This window comes from Crinia signifera, chromosome 2, assembly GCF_055691185.1.
Source record: "Crinia signifera chromosome 2, ASM5569118v1, whole genome shotgun sequence".
Lineage (NCBI taxonomy): Eukaryota > Metazoa > Chordata > Amphibia > Anura > Myobatrachidae > Crinia > Crinia signifera.
In genome coordinates, this window is record NC_139218.1 from 326,481,331 (window position 1) to 326,499,665 (window position 18,335).

The following is an 18,335-nucleotide window of genomic DNA, read 5'->3' on the forward strand; positions in this document are numbered from 1 at the left end:
CTTTTGGCAGACGTGTCATTAGTGCAGCTCAGGAGCATTCTCTCCCGTGAGTGGACTGCTTCGGGACATCCCATTTTTCCAAGTGACCACCATTGGCATGAAAGAAAAACTGGATTTTTGTTTTACAGGTAAAATCCTTTTTTCTTAATACATGCTTATCACTGGGCGCCAACATAGAGTTCCTTTTTAAACCTCTGACTGTATGGGATGTCTTCTGTCTCTTCTTGTTCCTTCTTCTCCTTCTCCTGTCCTTCCTTGAGGCTTGATTAGTAAAACTGAAGCCCAGAAAAGGGCCTGGCCTGCACTCAATAAGATTGCTACTTGATGCCTGTTCGCTGAAGCCTCATCCACGCCCATTGTTCCCAGTGATCACCATGGATTCAGAAAAAAAAATGTATTGGTAAGTTTTCTTCTTATTTAATACTGTTATTCTCATGACTGTACTCTCTTCTCTTGCAGGACTCATGCTAATGGCTCTATCAAACGAGGGAACAAGGACAATGCTACAGAATCTGTCTCTCTGAGAACCGGAATAGGAGTACAGCTCAAAGACATCAAGGTCTTCAACAAAGAACGCCAGAAGGGTATGTACTGCATGGAATGTCCGAGCCATCAGACCAAAATATATATTGTTCAGTGGTTACAACGCCACACTATCACTGCTGGGATTCCGTTCGCAGATGAGCAATTTTTAGTGTTGTCCTAGCAATTCACAACATACATCACTAAAGAGCACCACACTGGAACATGCAATACATTCTCAAAGGCCAAACGTAGGGAAGAAAATGAGGAAAAAGGGTGCCTTGTATATAGTTTAAAATAGGGGCCTCATTTTTGAGATGATAATGCAGCTTTAAAGATCAAAAGGTTTTAATAAAAATAGTGTTCTGATTTATATTAGATAGCATTAATTTTCTGCTTTAAATTCAGCTTTATATCTGCATATTTGAAGTGATAAATTTGTGTTTCACTTAACAGGAACAAATGTGTGTGCTGATAACAATGGTGGTTGCCAACAATTGTGCCTCTACCGAGGTAATGAACAACGGACTTGTGCCTGTGCCCATGGAATGCTTGCAGAAAATGGGCTGAGCTGCAGGGAGTATGACGGTTACCTCTTGTATTCAGAACGGACCATTTTAAAAAGTATACATTTATCAGATGAAAGTAGCCTCAATGCTCCTGTTAAACCCTTTGAAGATCATGAACACATGAAAAATGTAATTGCTCTAGCATTTGACTATCAGAGCAGTGACAAAGGAGGCACGCGCATCTTCTATAGTGATATCCACTTTGGGAACATCCAACAGATCAACAATGATGGCACTGGACGAAAGACAGTCGTGGAGAGTAAGTTCATCATTTATATGATAAATATAACCGAATTGCTGCATTTATTTACAGGGATCTGCTAGTATCCAAACAATTGATTTCATAGATTAAGTTAAAGGGGCATATTTTTTTTTTTTTGGTACTTATGTAATATCTGGGCTCCCGTTTTTCTTATGAGACTGCGTGCGCTCGCCACGCTTCGGGCACGGTTGCTCGCTGCGCTCGCCACACTATATAAAATCAACTCCATGCATAGTTGGATAGTAGGGGTATGAAAAAATAGGGTGCATTTAACATGGGAGCCCAGATAATACATAAGTACCTTTTTTTTTTTTACATTCGGTTTCTTTTTTATGAATATTTCCTTTTAAATAGTCTCTGTTACTCCCACCTCTTTATGTATCTCTATTTCCACTAGAATGAGCTGAACATCTGCACATTTTTTCATCTAAATAAATGTCAGGTGTCTAAGCGTATGAATGTGCCTTTCTGAACCTAACTGGGAATAAAATACATAATATAATAGGAAAATAGAACCCACAAGTACTTACCAGGATCGTGTCTTTACCTTGTTACAGATGTAGGTTCGGTGGAAGGGCTGGCTTATCATCGGGCCTGGGACACCTTGTACTGGACCAGTTACACCACTTCTACAATCACACGCCACACTGTTGACCAAAACCGTTTTGGTGCTTTTGAGAGAGAAACTGTTGTCACAATGTCTGGAGATGATCATCCTCGTGCCTTTGTTTTGGATGAGTGTCAGAAGTAAGTGCTGCTTTTTACCCATGACTTGAGTTGCTTTATAGTTTTGGTACTCTTTACCTAGAACGGCGCCCATCGCGACCATCGAATGCACTAAAAATCGGGTGCGATGCGATGGCCGCGATTTCCCATAGGGACCAATGTTAAAAATGAGATTGGACGCGATTTTAGTGTTCAATGCCTCAATGCCCGCGATTTTTACATAGGAAACAATGTTAAATGGGCCACAGAGCCCAAATAGTCACCGTGAAGTCTGAAATGGCCCCCACAATTGTTAACGCCACCCCACGATCAACGTCAACCCGAAGCGTGGCGAGCGGCGGCGGTACGCGTCCTCCGACCTTTTCCTACCCCCACTATCCAAGTCGGCGTGGAGTTGAGAATAGAATAGTGTGGCGAGCGCAGCGAGCCACCGAGCCCGAAGCGTGGCGAGCCCCGCGAGGGGACGCGGATACCTTCAAAGTTATACGCGTCCCCTCGCGGGCTTCACAGGTGTCCGTGGCGACGCGGACACCTGTGAAGCCCGCGAAGGGACGCGTTTACCTGTGAAGGTATCCGCGGCCCCTCGCGGGGCTCGCTGCGCTCGCCACGCTTCGGGCTCGGTGGCTCGCTGCGCTCGCCACACTATTCTATTCTCAACTCCACGCCGACGTGGATAGTGGGGGTATGAAAAGGTCGGAGGACGCGTACCGCAGCCCCTCGCGGGCTCGCTGCGCTCGCCACGCTTCGGGTTGACGTTGATCGTGGGGTGGCGTTAACAATTGTGGGGGCCATTTCAGACTTCACGGTGACTATTTCGGCTCTGTGGCCCATTTAACATTGTTTCCTATGTAAAAATCGCGGGCATTGAGGCATTTAACAGTCAAATCGCGTCCAATCACCGTTTTAACATTGATCCCTATGGGAAAATCGCGGGCATCGCGTCGCACCCGTTTTTTATGTACCCGCGATGCCCGCGATTTTTTACCCCCGACGCCTGCGATTACAATTGCGGGCGCCGTTCTAGGTAAAGAGTACCATAGTTTTTAAGGAAATGTGACTTTTCAGAACTATTATTTAATCTGGTTCTATGGCCTATATTTCATTGACTACTTTTTGGTGGTCCCAGGATGATGTCAGTGAGGCAGCCCCTTGATTTACAGTTGGTAAATCATTTCAAACCTAAATTAAGTTGTTTTCTACTTTAAAACGTATTACACATAAACATTTAGCAGGCAAAAAAAAATCACCAAAATCACACTAGGACAGGGGTGAGCAATAAGCAGCCCTCCAGCTGTTGATGAACTACACATCCCAGCATGCCTTGCCATAAGCTGCCCATACACACTGCTATGCGTGCTGTCCCAATGTGTGCTTTGAGGTGCGCGCTCCTGCGGCACCTCATCGCACAGTACAAAAAGTATGTGCTTGCACATACTTTTTGTACTTAGGTTCATCGCATCGCATTGCATGCACTGCAATGCAATGCAATGTGATCCCTGCTAGTACAGCACGGAAAGCACGCCCTCATAGCAGCTTGTATAGGCTGCTTTAGTTTTGCTATTTGGCCATGCTGAAACTGATGCAAGGCATGATGGGATGGCAAGGCAAGGAGTGCCGCTTGTTGCCCACCCCTGCGCTGGGAGAAGAAAACAGCAGCCCTTAGTCCTTTTGTTGTGATGCAAATGCAATTACTCTGTACTAGTAATGAGTCCTTCATCTATTTCTGGCAGCTTCATGTTTTGGACCAACTGGAACGAGCAGCACCCCAGTATTATGCGGGCAACACTTACAGGCAACAATGTGCTTATCATTATTGATCGTGACATCCGCACCCCCAATGGACTTGCAATAGATCACAGAGCTGAGAAACTGTACTTCTCTGATGCCACCCTTGATAAGATTGAACGTTGTGAATATGATGGCACCAATAGACATGTGAGTGATCTTCTGTGAATTACACATTGAAACCAGGGGCCTGATTCTGGTTCACTTGCAAAAACAAATTCTCTCGCTCTCTCTCTCTCTCATGGACAAACCATGTGCACTGCAGGTGGGGCAGATGTAACAAGTGCAGAAAAATTTAGATGTGGGTGTTATTTTGTTTCTGTGCAGGGAAAATACTGGCTGCTTTATTTTTACAGTGCAATATAGATATCAGTTTGAAGTAAAAACCCCACCCAAATCTCATGTAGGGTACACACCAGAACGATTTGGCCCAAAATGACCCAATTTAGCTACAATCTCGACCGATTGTATGTAAATTGGGCATGTTTTGGGCCATTTCATATCCGATCCCGATCCGATGTGGGGCCCAGCAGGTAGGATTGGGATGGGATTGGGATCGGATGCCGATTTGTGAGCGGGTCGAAAGCTCCACTAGATCTCCGGCTGGTGATAGGATAGTCTTATGACCCGCTCACGATCTGCATCATTCTGGTCTGTACCGGGCATAATTCTCTGCACATGCTTCATCTGCCCCACCTACAGTGCACATGGTTTTGTCCATTAGAGAGAGAATTTGCTTTTGCTCATGAACCAGATTCGGCCCCAAATACAGTATTTTTTAGACGTGTCCTTGTGGTCTTATTATTATTTTGTATGTTTTGCACCCGGTATTTCCCAATGAACAAATGTTAAGAATGAGAATGGAACGAGTATGATCGGTGTAGTATAGTAACAGATACCTAATCCGCTGTGATTAACCTGGAATGTATAAATTGCGCAAGACAATGCATCTATTGTATATCTGCATTTATAATGCCAAATACAATTTTTATTTATCATATGTATCTTACACGCAGGGTAAATAACTTTAGAATTTGACTGTTACACAATAATTATCTATCTGTTGCATAGAGAAGTCCTCTACTGTCATTTTTATTTAGGTGTCAACTTGTCGCCAGATCTTTTGGTTCTTGTAGTCTTCCTATTATTATTGATCATTGTTAAAGCTACATAACTTTTTTCCTTACCACATTACCTTTTCTTGTCAATCATAACATGCTATATACTATTGTTGTATAAATGTGTTTCAGTGGATATTGAAGTCTGATCCAGTGCACCCCTTTGGTCTAGCTGTGTATGGTGATTACATCTTCTGGACTGACTGGGTAAGGCGTGCAGTTCAGCGGGCGAACAAATATGATGGATCCGACTTAAAACTCCTTAGAGGCGATATTCCACAGCAACCCATGGGCATCATTGCTGTAGCAAATGATACAAACAGCTGTAAGTATAAAGTAACATAGTAACATAGTTGTTGAGTTTGAAAAAAGACACAAGTGCATTAAATTCAACCTCATGGTAAACCGAGTGGAGATGCAGTTGAAATATAAGAGCATGCATGGTGCAAAGGAAACTTACGTACTGTTTGTTGTTCTCTGCATTAGCCCTGTGATTGCTACAAAGCTCCTCAAGTTTAGCACTTCTGGTTTGTACAAGTTACAGTACCTCAAGTATTGATATACAGATGTGTCCTCATTCACTACTGCTACGGTTGTGCCAAATATCATTTCTTGGCTACCATGTCCTGTGCAATTCTGCAGCATTCTGAGCATCCTTTATTTATTGTGTGTGTGTGTTAATTGCAAAGCAATGCAATTAAAGTCCTTCATGAGACTGCACTCACTAATTTCAAACGCAAAATTTCTGTGTGTGACTCAGTTTGAATTTGCATATGAAGTGCTATGATACTGTGGCATTATTTCATACCAAGTTCTATTGATGCACACTGATACAGTATACAAGTTATACATATCAAATCAGTCAGTGCAGCATTGCGATGAACACACACGTTTGTGCGAAAATACTTTACACCACTCGGCGTGGCTCACTGGCATCAGGAGTCTTTTGTCGCGTGGTTTTGGTGTGTGAACACACCTGTACCCTTATTATATCAATCAAAAAATGTATGGTTTTGTAAGTTGCTGCAGCGTCTGTATACTATACTATATGCTTAATGGGGTCTCCCCGCATTTCTGTGTTTTGAGTTCATAACATCTACAATCTGGGGCAGACTTGTTAAACCTGGTGGAGTGATAAAGTGGCTGGTACTTTATCACCAGCCAATTAACTCCTAACTGTCAAGTTACAGGCCAGGTTTGAAAAATTACAGTTAGCAGCTGAAAGCAGCATACCGTTAGATGGACACTTTATACAGGATTAAGTAATCGATTATCCCAGGGGTTCCCAATCTTTTTTGAATCACAGCACCCTAGAGTATCAGAATTTTTCCACGGCACCCCTAGGTCCCAAAAAATATATACATAAAATTAAGATTGTGTTTTATATGTGTTTCTTAGGTTCAGTTATGTGTTAAAGGGCAGGATTTGCTTCTGATTGTACACATATTTTATTATGGGCAGCCATCAGCCTTGGTTTTGTCCCTAAATAATTGATCATATATAATCTGAATTGGTCCTGGACCACCAAACGTGGCACCCCTGCAAGTGTCCTGAGGCACCCAAGAGAGCCACGGCACACAGTTTGGGAACCACTGGATTAGCCTATTATTGTATGTACTGTTCTTTCATTAATAGTTTTATTAGCAGTTAATGAGAGCAAATTCTGGTATAAAAGTAGTTACATTTTACAAATGTATTAAAAATTAGTTTGTACAGCCAACCCCATGTATTCACAGTGGGAGGTACAGTATATGTAATTTAGAAACAATCTGCCTGACTCACCCTCACTGCACACAGGGGGGTTGTATCCTCAAGATGTGTTGTAACATTTCTAATACTTCACCTTTTCTTTGTCTCCTTTCCAAGGTGAATTATCACCATGTAATAACAACAACAGTTTTTGTCAAGACCTGTGTCTTCTCACTGCGGATGGGAGGGTGAACTGCTCCTGCAGAGGCGATAGGATTCTGCAAGAAGACTTCACATGCAAAGGTGCAGTAGAACATTTTCTTTGTAGAACATTTTCTTTATAGAACATTACGCTTGTTAAGTAAAGTGACTCCGCATGATGCAAATTATAAGTTGCCACATTTCTGGACGGTCATATCATTTTAAATCTGATAGTTTCAATTAGATCTGTAATTTACATGCAAGAAATCTTTTTGACGATAACCGAATTTCCAGCAACACTTTTTTAGGGGACACTGGAACACAGAGCCATAGGTGCTTCATACTGGATGGAGATTGGGCACTTTGCATTGGGCAATAGCAGTCTGCACTTCTTTCCTTCCAGCTGATGAATCTATTTTCTTTCAGAGTTTTTGGCTGATGCTGGAAACGTTGTTCAAATAGACCCCATGCCAACGGGTATCATCAGGCACCAGGAGCTGTCACCTGATTGCAAATTGGAGTGCAATCAGATGACCGCTCCTTGTACCTGATGACACTGCAGAGTAGTGGATTTTTAGTTGGGGCCAGCCATGTGTCAGTGTGCGTAGAAATGGGAGTGCATATGTGGTGGGCAGGGCACAGATATTTATTGGTGCAGCCCTCCGCTATGCACAGGGAGGCTGAGGAGCTATCCCCATGGGCATTGCTGCCTATTGGACAGTCAGGAGCTGTGCCTTGTGCAGGTTTCTAGCATGCATGCGTACAGGGGATTTCACCGAGAAGGTAGAGTTAGCCAGGGTGGATCTTTTGCTTAGCTTACCCAACTCTCCGCACTTAACTTTGCAGGCCATCTCCTTGGCCGAAGCCCTGAGATGCAGCCCTTTCCTTTTTTCTTTTTTTACCCCTTTTTGAGGATCTTGACCACGTACCTTACCAGGCATGCCATCATGGGCACAATGCTTGGTGAAGTCTTTGTTGGTCATTCTCAAGATGACATCTTGGAAGCATCAGGAAATCTGCCTCCTCTGCTTAACCTTGAATGCATCAGACATCTGCTGTACTTTGCGATAAAAGGAGAGTGTGTGGCATGCAATTATCAGCAGCTGGCAGGGGGTGGCCAGTCCCCAAAAGACAGTAAACCATGAATAGGTATGCCAGCTCTGGCTGTAGACAATAAGTTTAGACTGTTCTCATAGATAAATAATATTTATTAACTCTAGTAATATAAAATGTAAAAAACAATATAATACAAATCAGACAATGCAAAACACAACATATAAAAATGAATATTACATTTTATATTATTAGAGTTAATAAATATTATTTATCTATGAGAAATGTCTAATCTTATTGTCTACAGCCAGCGCTGGCATATCTGCTGTACTTTGTTTTGGGATAAATCTGACTCGGAGTGTTCCTTCCAGGAGAAAGGAGAGGTTGCTGAAGACTCAAACCCAGGATTCTAATAGGTAGCAGAGCATAGAGGATGTATCTGGCAAGCTCTAGATATTTATATCAGCAAGAATATTATGTTCCTATCATGTTACTGTGTAATAAGAATAAGAGCTTTCCTTCTCCTCGGTCCAAATATGATAAGAGGTTCCAGCGCAACGCAGGTTGCAAACATTCTATTCTCTCCACAGCAATGATGCTGTTAATTTGGTGTCCGAAGGTTTTTAGTAGAACTACTGAATAGCTCCTTTTGTGGAGGATCTTAAGGTGTGTACACACGGGCATAAATCACTGGCAATATGGTCGCTGAGCGACCATATTGCCAGGGATTGGAGTGTGCACCGGCGATAAATCGCCATGTGTGCGCTCCTGTTTTCAGCCCCCTAATGGTCGCTGGTTGGAGGTGCATGCTTCTCCGACCAGTGATTTCCCCTGCCTCTTCTCCCGGCAGTGTGTCATTTTAATCAGCGACCGTCTCTGGTCGCTGATGAAAACGGGACACTGAGCAATATGATTGTTGAGCCATATATTGCTAGCGATCATATTGCTCTGTGTGTACACAGCTTAGGGACATGCACAGTGGGCCAGATGTACTGTATAAAGCATCAACAAGTGATAAAGTGGAGAGTGATAAAATACCAGCCAATCCGCTCCTATCTGTCTTTTCTCAAGCACAGTCTGTAACATTGCAGCTAGGATCTAATTGGCTGGTTCTTTATCACTCTCCACTTTTTTTTTTTTTTAAGACTTAATACATTTGGCGCAGTCTTAGAGGATGATGGAGAAATTCGATATTTATACAGTACGTGGGTTATTCTTTTTTGTGACCCTATTGGAGGACTCTTTGTTCTCACCTTTTGTATTTCAGTGTCATGGAGTGGATTCAGGCAAAGGATTTAATAGAAGTATTCAAATGTTGTTGTTGGTTTCAAAGTAAATACAATTCTGTATTACTATATTATGTGTCTGTATCCTGCTAAAAACATTAGTAAGCTATAGAACAGTTACTGTAATGGCATTTCATGTTCTTCTCTTCAATAGCTCCAAACTCTACCTGCAATCCTCATGATGAGTTTGAATGTGGTAATGGTGACTGCATCAACTACAGCTTGACATGTGACACTGTGGCCCACTGTAAAAACAAGGCAGATGAAAAGCATTCCTATTGTGGTAAGTGCATTGGTTTTCACTGGACCCAAATAGGGGTTGAATGTACCTTGAGACATGTTGGCTGTATAAATGGCTTCATATAGAGATGCGTGGTTTACTTGCACCAATTGAATGTGCTGCTGGAGGACTCTGCTCCTGCTCCTTGCTACTATTTAGGGCCTAGATCTAATACTTGTATCCATATCCCTTCTCATATGATGACGCTCATTTAGTGGAGACAGGGCTGGTCAGAGGCGGAACTCTGGGAGGCAATGGAGTCATCTGCCGCCGGGCTCCTGCACCCAAGGGGGCACCTCTCCTCCCCTTCAAGTTTGAAACAGTTAATTTAAAGCAGTTGATATTGCTAATGTTGCTGACTCCCCCTTCTAACAGCATTTTTGCAAGTGTCACACCCTGTATTAGATCCCATGACCATATACGAAACCGTGAGGTCTTTGTCAGGAACCTAGCCTCTGCACCCAACAGACCCTTTCTGCAGACTTCTATCACCGACTGTTATATTGGAGAATGTAGGAGTCCTGTGACTTTAGTTCTTCCATAAGTTTGGTAGATCCACTTTACATCTTTGAATGCTGCAGTATTTAAGTGCTGGGAAATTCCAGCTCACACTTAACACAAAATAAATAAAAAATCAGATGTTAAGAGACCTAGATTTTAAGTTTCACTTGTTGCTTTCCATTCAACTAGACTTTCTACATATATTTTACATTCATTTGTTTAAAAAACAGCAGGAAATGGTGAAGTGAATACTTTACATAACCCACACACTGCTACACTCTCATGCATAAATACACACACACCGCTACACTCTCATGCATAATACACACACACTGCTACACTCTCATGCATAATACACACACACACTGCTACACTCTCATGCATAAATACACACACACTGCTACACTCTCATGCATAATACACACACACTGCTACACTCTCATGCATAATACACACACACACTGCTACACTCTCATGCATAAATACATATACACCGCTACACTCTCATGCATAAATACACACACACTGCTACACTCTCATGCATAATACACACACACACACACACACACACACACAGTTTTGCTCTCAGACATACTGTAATGCACAAACATGCATAATACACCACACACTGTCTCACACTCATACTGTACATAATACACACATACTTTACAAACACACACTGTCGCACTCATATAATATATACAGACACGGTCACTCATGCATAACACACACACACACACACACACACAAACACGTGTAGAGGGATTCCTGGGTCATAAACCTGGAAGTACAGTAACCGGCGCTGATTGCAAAGGAGAGTTATCGGGAGAGTTTTCCTTTGCAGAACTAATCACATATGATAGTACATATGTGATTAGCAGCAATGCGTTAAGTGGCAGGGTGTAATGGAGATGCTTAGTACATCCCACCTTATGAAATGTGCTTTGCATTGCAGAATTGTGATTTTGCCTTTTATCCACAGCTAATCGTCGCTGTAAGAAAGGTTTCCGCCACTGTATGAATGGGCGTTGCATCGCCACTGCCTACTGGTGCAATGATCTTGATGACTGCGGTGATAACACAGATGAGGCATTTTGCAACAGTGAGTATGTCCAAGCATTGGGGCTCCCCTGCAGTTAGTCATGGGTATATTGTCTTTCTAGACCTTGACATTCTTTGTGATACATAAAATCGTCCTATGGATTCCTCTGAATTGCATAATTTCATGCAGTGTGTGATATTTGAAATACTGAATGTAATGTGTTATCCTATGGCACTGTACATGGCTTCTCTAACTCTACTGTATCCTACAGAAACCAACTGTACTCCTGAGGAGTTCCGTTGCCGGGATGGGAACTGCGTTGGGAACTCAAGTCGGTGTAACCAACTCATTGACTGTGAAGATGCATCAGATGAGATGAACTGCAGTAAGTAATATGCTATTGTTGTGTGGCTAAGAAATAGAATTCTATTCTTTAAAAAAAAAAATGTTTTGCTCTAAGCCTCAGTATGGCCTGGAGATCTATTAATTATACCTGATCACCATTAATGTAGCGTGCACAGTGGTATCGTATACAACATCCTTAAATTACTTTGAATTAGTTATTTTGTACCTTCATTTGGAGTAATTGTTCTATTAACTGGGTACATCTCCTAGGTGCAGCACCAAGGGCCTAATTCAGGTTGGCTCGCAAAGCACAATCTCTCTAATGGGCAAAACCATGTGCACTGCAGGTGGGGCAGAAGTAACGAGCAGAGAGAGTTACATTTGGGTGGGGTGTGTCGAAACTGAAATGTAAATTGCAGTATAAGAATAAACCAGCAAGTATTTACTCTGCACAGATACAAAATAACTCACCCAAATGTAACTCTCTCTGCACATGTGACGTCAGCCTCACCTGCAGTGCAGGGGCAGAAGTGGGCGGTGATGTGGGTGAAGTTAACAAAGGGGCGGGGTATCAATTGTTACATGACCTTTTTTAACATGTAATGCCCTCAGCAGGGCCATATATGCACAATGCACCCAGCAGTGCCATTTATACACGTTGCCACTGATAATGCCATATATACACATGCCACCAGCAATGCCAGTACACAATGCCCCCAATACCCACAGTAATGCCAGATACACAATGCCCTCCCAGACAGTGGTGCAAGTCTAAAAAATACTTTGTGGAACTGTGTGCATACACCCAAAAAATAGGTGTGGCCATATGGGGTGCGGCCAATGAAAATGGGGGAGTGATACACATACAGATGTAGCGCCCCTTGTCCTTCCTCGTCGCCCGGAGGTGGGGGAAAGCCAAGCCTCAGAACAGGGCGGCAGGGACCTGGGGGATGCTCCGTCGCCATGGGGCACGCGAGCGTCTCGTGCGTGTGCGCCCCCTGGGGAGAGCTGGTGGGGGCTGGCGATAATTTTGCCAGCCCCTGCCTAAATGAGCCTGGCCTCATTTGTATGCCCCGGATAAGTGCAGTGCCAGATACACATATGCCCCCAATAGTGCCAGATACACATATGCCCCCAATAGTGCCAGATACACATATGCCCCCAATAGTGCCAGATACACATATGCTCCTTGCCCTCTCAGTGCCAGGTATGCCCCCACAATGCCAGAAACCCATATACCCCCACGGGCCAGAATTTCTCACCAGCAGTGCAATTCACCATTGCTGCTGCTGCCGGGGAGAGTGCAGCACGCGACTCTCCTACCTTCACCCTAGGCCATTATCCCCCTGCTGCCTGTCTCCTCCTCCTCCGCCGCTGTTTCCCTTCTGAGGGGAGGAGAACGCATCTTGTGTCTCTCCTTTCCTTCACTGTGTCCTTGTGACCTGATTGGCTTCCGGCCCGTGAGCTCTGATCGGCTCGCGAGTTGGCAGCCAATCAGGAGTCAGCCAGTGAGCTCTGATTGGCTGGAGGCCCAGTCACAGGGACACAGCGAGGAGAAGGAGAGACGTTTGATGCGCTCCCCTCCCCTCAGAAGGGAAGCCGCGGCGTCTGGGGCAGAGGAGAAGACAGACAGCAGGGCTGGCCGCAGAGGTCCCGGAACGCCGCTCGTGATTATGTAATTTAGCAAAAGATCTTCAGTAACAGCGTTCCAGGGCATGCTGGACCAAAATAGCCTTGGTTGTATTAGTTTTAATTGTTGGTTACAAGCCTCTAATAAAATGTTACTCAATCATTTCACAAGGTTATAATTGTATATATTCTTTGCCCTAGAAGTTCCATATTCTGCTCTGTAAAATATTGATGACCTAAATTGGTTTCCTCTTAAGGGGGGATCCATGCTGTTCTGATTGTATCATACTTATTGGTCCCCAGACATTACTGACTGCAACAGTTACTTTAAGCTGGGAGTCAAAAATCTTGCCTTCCAGAGATGTGAGAAGACCTCCCTCTGCTATGCCCCTAGCTGGGTCTGTGATGGATCAAACGACTGTGGTGACTACACGGATGAGATGAACTGCCCAGGTAATCAGAACTGACCTCAAACTGTTCCCAGTGGTATAGTAATTGGAAGTGCAGCCAGTGGGAAGGGACCATGAAGGGGGGCCTCCACAATGCATAGTTGGGACACAAACATCAGTGCTGAATGCACCAGCCACACTTAATTGTTCAGATTGGAGATTTTATAAAACGTTACTGAATACTTGAACAGCCAATGGTGTTAATGGTTTAATGTATCCTTTCGAAAATGTCTGAATATAAAGAAAAAAAGATTAACAAAAAGTCCATTTTGCTGTGTAGGTGTTAGCAAGAGAAAGTGCCCAGTGAACTACTTTTCCTGCCCCAGTAACCGCTGCATTCCTATGAGCTGGACCTGTGATAAGGAGAATGACTGCGAGAATGGGGAAGATGAGAGCCATTGTGGTAAGTGATTGTGCTGGCCTACTACACATATAGCATTCAACACAGTGGGGTCCTTACCTTTTAATGACACCCAATGTGCATCAATGCAGCATATCAGCAAAAAGACGTGGTCTCATAGGTTAGGGGAAGTGGCCTCTCGGGCAGGGTGTAGCCTCATGGCTCAAACCCAGTTTTTGTTACTGCTGTGGTCCGGAGATGCTGGGCTGCACCTGGAGGCCAGGGATCTTAAGTGCCGGCTCCTACACTGTGAAAGGGGCCAGGTGCTGTATGTAATGTTACAGTGTAGCATCCGGTTACTGTCAGCACTTTGGTGTTACACCCAGGTGCTTATCACACCCCCGTAGTGACGCCACTGATTCAACATGTATAGTAGATGCTAAATAAATATATTAGCAGACATATTGATACAAAAAATATATATTTAATTTACTTAAAAGGTAAAGTTATATTAAGGGCGGTATTCAATGAGGCTGATTCGCCAGGTTTTTATGGCGATTTTGTGCTGTAAGGCTAATTTCTGACTAAAACGGTGAATCACCCTATTCAATGACCAGATGGCGAATACATTTCAAGGTTTTTTTCGCCATGATTCACCGAGAAGCAATCGCTATCTTTTTATGGTGAAGTGGAAGGTGAACTTTTAAAATAAAGTGTTTTGTTTTATACAATTGGTGTCAAAAAATCTGGAATTTTATTCTGAGGAGGGGCATGCTATTTTTATTCATGTGCTGTAAGCACATGTATATTTAATTTAAAAAACATTTTTTTTTTTTTACACAGACCAGCCAGCAGGGGGCCGGAGCCGAGCCGCTCATTACATGATCGGGTGTAGTGAATATACCCGGTCCCCTGCTGGCACCCCCGGGGGGCAGCCTGTGCTGCCTGAAACCCGGGGAGCCCACCTCCCCCCCACAAACGTTCTGGGGCAGGCAGGGAGACTTCCATCTCCCTGCCTGCCACCGTCCTCAGGCTCCCTGCGGCGTCTGCCGCAGGAGCTCAAATTCGCCGGTCAGGGGCAGCGAGCCCCTGACTCGTTGAATACCGGAGCCGGCGAGGCTCCGGAACGCAGCGAATCCTAAACAGGATTCGCTGCACGTCGCCAGTATTCACATTGAATACTGCCCTAAGTGTTTTAAAATACAGTACAGTAGAATTTTAATTCAAACCTTCGTCACACACTGTAATCTTATTTCTGAACATACATGTATCTTTATCTCTCCTATGACAGACAAGTTCTGCACCTCCATGCAGTTTGAGTGCAATAACCATCGCTGCATCTCAAAACTCTGGAAGTGTGATGGTCAGGATGACTGTGGGGATAAATCAGACGAGGGCATCAGCTGTCGTAAGTCACATATCCTGGTTCTGCTTCTAAGAATGTCTCCAGAAGAGAATTGTGAATATACAAGAGCCCTGTGTTTTTTATTTTTATTTTAGAATCTACCACCTGTAGTCCTGAATCCTACCAGTGCCCTGGCACCAATGTGTGCCTACTCCGCCGCTGGCTTTGTGATGGTGATAAAGACTGTCAAGATGGAGCAGATGAGAGTGTACAGGCTGGATGCAGTGAGTGGATTTATTTTAAAGCAGCAGTGACCTTTAGGGGGGTATTCAATGTCAGGGTCACGGCAGTCGAGCTTGCTCGACCGCCGTGACCCAGTCCCGTTCTCGGTCAGCTCGACCGAGAACACGCAGGCGGGGAAGAGGCGAGCTGCAGCCGGCAGCTCGTCACTTCCCGGCTGTTCTCGGCAGAACGAGCCCGACAGCTAGTGATGTCGGACTCGTTCTGCCGAGATACCCTGCTCAATGCTGTCGGGGAAGACAGCATTGAATAGGGCCCGGCGGGCATCTCCCCGATGGGAGGTGCTCTCCGGAGATTGAATATACCCCTATGAGTACAGTAGTTGGCTTTTTAATTACTCTTATTTTGCTGATTAGTTTTGTTAGTACACAGGTTCTCAAAGTCGGTCCTCAGGACCCCACACAGTGCATGTTTTCCAGGTCTCAGAGAATCAGATGAAATAATTAGCTCCTCCTGTGGATCTTTTAAAATGTGTCAGTCAGTAATGAGTGCACTTGTTGGGTGACCTGGAAATAGTGAACGGTGTGGGGCTTTTGAGTAGCACTGTGTTAGTGCAGCCTTGCCACACCCCTTTTACCTAAAAAATACAAGAGGATTTGAGACCTCTAGTTTTATTCAGTTTAATGATCATGTTCTATTCAGTAGGACTGCATGTGATCACAGGGCAATATGGCTGCTGTCTTCAGTTAAAAGGAATGACCCCAGCTAAATGCTGCCCTATATTCAGATATGCTTATAAGCTATATATATATATATATATATATATATATATATATATATATATATATAATTAGGCTTGCAATGCCTGGCACTCAAAGTAATAGACGGCAACTTGGAAAGGTGCGCTGTCTCCCTTCAGGGATAGATATAGAAACAGCATGCACAGGCACTCTTTCAATGACAACTGGTCCAATAAATGAAAGACACCACAACAGTATCTACCGTTGTGGTGTCTTTCATTTATTGGACCAGTTGTCATTGAAAGAGTGCCTGTGCATGCTGTTTCTATATATATATATATATGAGGAAGAATAGTGGCCCCTATAATGCGCTTAGGAGAGCAGCACCTCTATAGTACCCTGCTGTCAGTGAAGGTAATTTCTTTTTCTATATATATATATATATATATATATATATATATATATATATATATATATATATATATATATATATATATATATATATATATATATATATATATATATATATATATATTTATATAGTGGAAAGCCCCAATTTCTTTCATTACAACAATTCTGTAAAACTTAATGAAAAATATGTGCTATGATATCATGTGACTAGAATGGTTTACCGAAATAAGCTCATATGGTATTTTCACTATAGTTTTCAACAATACCTGTGACTCGAAGGAGTTCATGTGCCAGAATCGTCAATGTATCCCGAAGCAGTTTGTGTGTGACCATGATTCTGATTGCAGCGATGGATCTGATGAGTCTCCGGAGTGTGGTAAGTAAATATGCTTCTCTCTATTGGTAGCACAAGGTAACTCAAATCTTACCCCACTGCAACGACTGCTGGCGGGAGGGATAACCAGGAATGACCCACCATTGGTAAGGCAGGCAGTTAAGATCTGGAGGGAAGCAAATAAAATAGCCAAATTTACAGATATAGAGGTTGAACATCCCCTGGCAGATTATAGACTCCTGTATGAGCTAAAAGCACTTCAACCCGATAAGATCTGGGGACAGTATGGGTTAAAATCCATTAGTCAGTTGTATGAGCGGGACACTCTGAAGTCATACACACATCTGGAGCTAGAATTTGGTCTCCCCAGACACTTTTTCTTTAGGTTTTTGCAATTGAGAAGCGCACTTGAATCTCAATTCAAAAACATGGTGATATGTTTTTCTATATCGCCTATAAAGAGGGAGTTGCAAGTGAAGAATAAAAGCAAGGGGGTGTCAAGGCTTTATAATTTGCTAGAGGAAGCGAAGTATGGAGACGGGTTGGTAGATCTTAAAGGGAAGTGGTCGTTAGATGTGGGCCCGTTGAATGATACAGAATGGAATATGGCTTTGACCTCGGTCCATGCAACAACAAACTCAATAAGGGTGCACCAAGTGCAAATGTTCTTCCTGCACAGATCTTATATGTCCACTACAAGACTGGTTAAAATGGGTAGCCGCACTACGTCACTCTGTCCCAAATGCAAGCTTGAACCGGGTTCCTTTTGGCATTTAATGTGGGGTTGTAGAATCCTTGGGGCATTTTGGGGTAAAGTACAACAAATTTTGATTAGTACGGGTATCCCTGGATCTGCACTGGACTGCAAAGGATGTGTGCTGAATATTCATATAGGTAATGAAATTAATGAGCACGATAAAATATATGTATCCACTTTATGTGCACTAGCTAAACTAATGATAGCGAGGACATGGCTCTCTAAAAATGGGCCTGACATTGCAGCATGGATATCATTGGTTAATTACACTGCAACTCACGAAAAACATGTATATATATGTAGGAAACAATTAAGTAAGTACACTAAACGGTGGCACAGGTGGCTAACATCTAGCCACGCAGATATAGAACACAATATAAGATAAGAGTTATATAGAATAAATCTTTTCTTCACTTAAGAATGTTTAGTAAAAACTCTTTTTTCTCTCTGTGTTAATGAATCAATAAAACCACAAAAGACGGGTATAGAAAATGTTTATTAGCATTGCACATTAATAATAATATAAAGCACAATTTCAAAACGGATAAAATTTTTGGGTATGAATGTCGGTACAACCCCATTGTTTGATGTGACAGTTTAAAAAGTCATCGGTAACCAGTAGTGGGTCTGGGTAGACCAAAATGGAGGGGAATAAGCGAAGTAGGGCCATGACTGGTCTATCGCTGGAAAGCAACCTGTGACGTGCTACTC

General features: G+C 43.3%; 1 protein-coding gene across 2 annotated transcripts in view; it reads left to right on the forward strand.

Moving 5' to 3' along the window:
• LRP1 (LDL receptor related protein 1) overlaps nucleotides 1-18,335 on the forward strand; it is a 254,553-nt gene that overhangs the window by 191,169 nt on the left and 45,049 nt on the right. For both annotated transcript variants that reach the window (XM_083169349.1, XM_083169350.1), the window contains exons 40-53: nucleotides 460-584; nucleotides 979-1,350; nucleotides 1,911-2,100; nucleotides 3,810-4,014; nucleotides 5,115-5,307; nucleotides 6,849-6,974; nucleotides 9,366-9,494; nucleotides 10,975-11,094; nucleotides 11,306-11,419; nucleotides 13,312-13,461; nucleotides 13,738-13,860; nucleotides 15,089-15,205; nucleotides 15,298-15,426; nucleotides 16,787-16,909. In XM_083169349.1, the coding sequence (XP_083025475.1) occupies nucleotides 460-584; nucleotides 979-1,350; nucleotides 1,911-2,100; nucleotides 3,810-4,014; nucleotides 5,115-5,307; nucleotides 6,849-6,974; nucleotides 9,366-9,494; nucleotides 10,975-11,094; nucleotides 11,306-11,419; nucleotides 13,312-13,461; nucleotides 13,738-13,860; nucleotides 15,089-15,205; nucleotides 15,298-15,426; nucleotides 16,787-16,909 (2,216 nt within the window). The remainder of the gene's footprint in view (nucleotides 1-459; nucleotides 585-978; nucleotides 1,351-1,910; nucleotides 2,101-3,809; nucleotides 4,015-5,114; nucleotides 5,308-6,848; nucleotides 6,975-9,365; nucleotides 9,495-10,974; nucleotides 11,095-11,305; nucleotides 11,420-13,311; nucleotides 13,462-13,737; nucleotides 13,861-15,088; nucleotides 15,206-15,297; nucleotides 15,427-16,786; nucleotides 16,910-18,335) is intronic.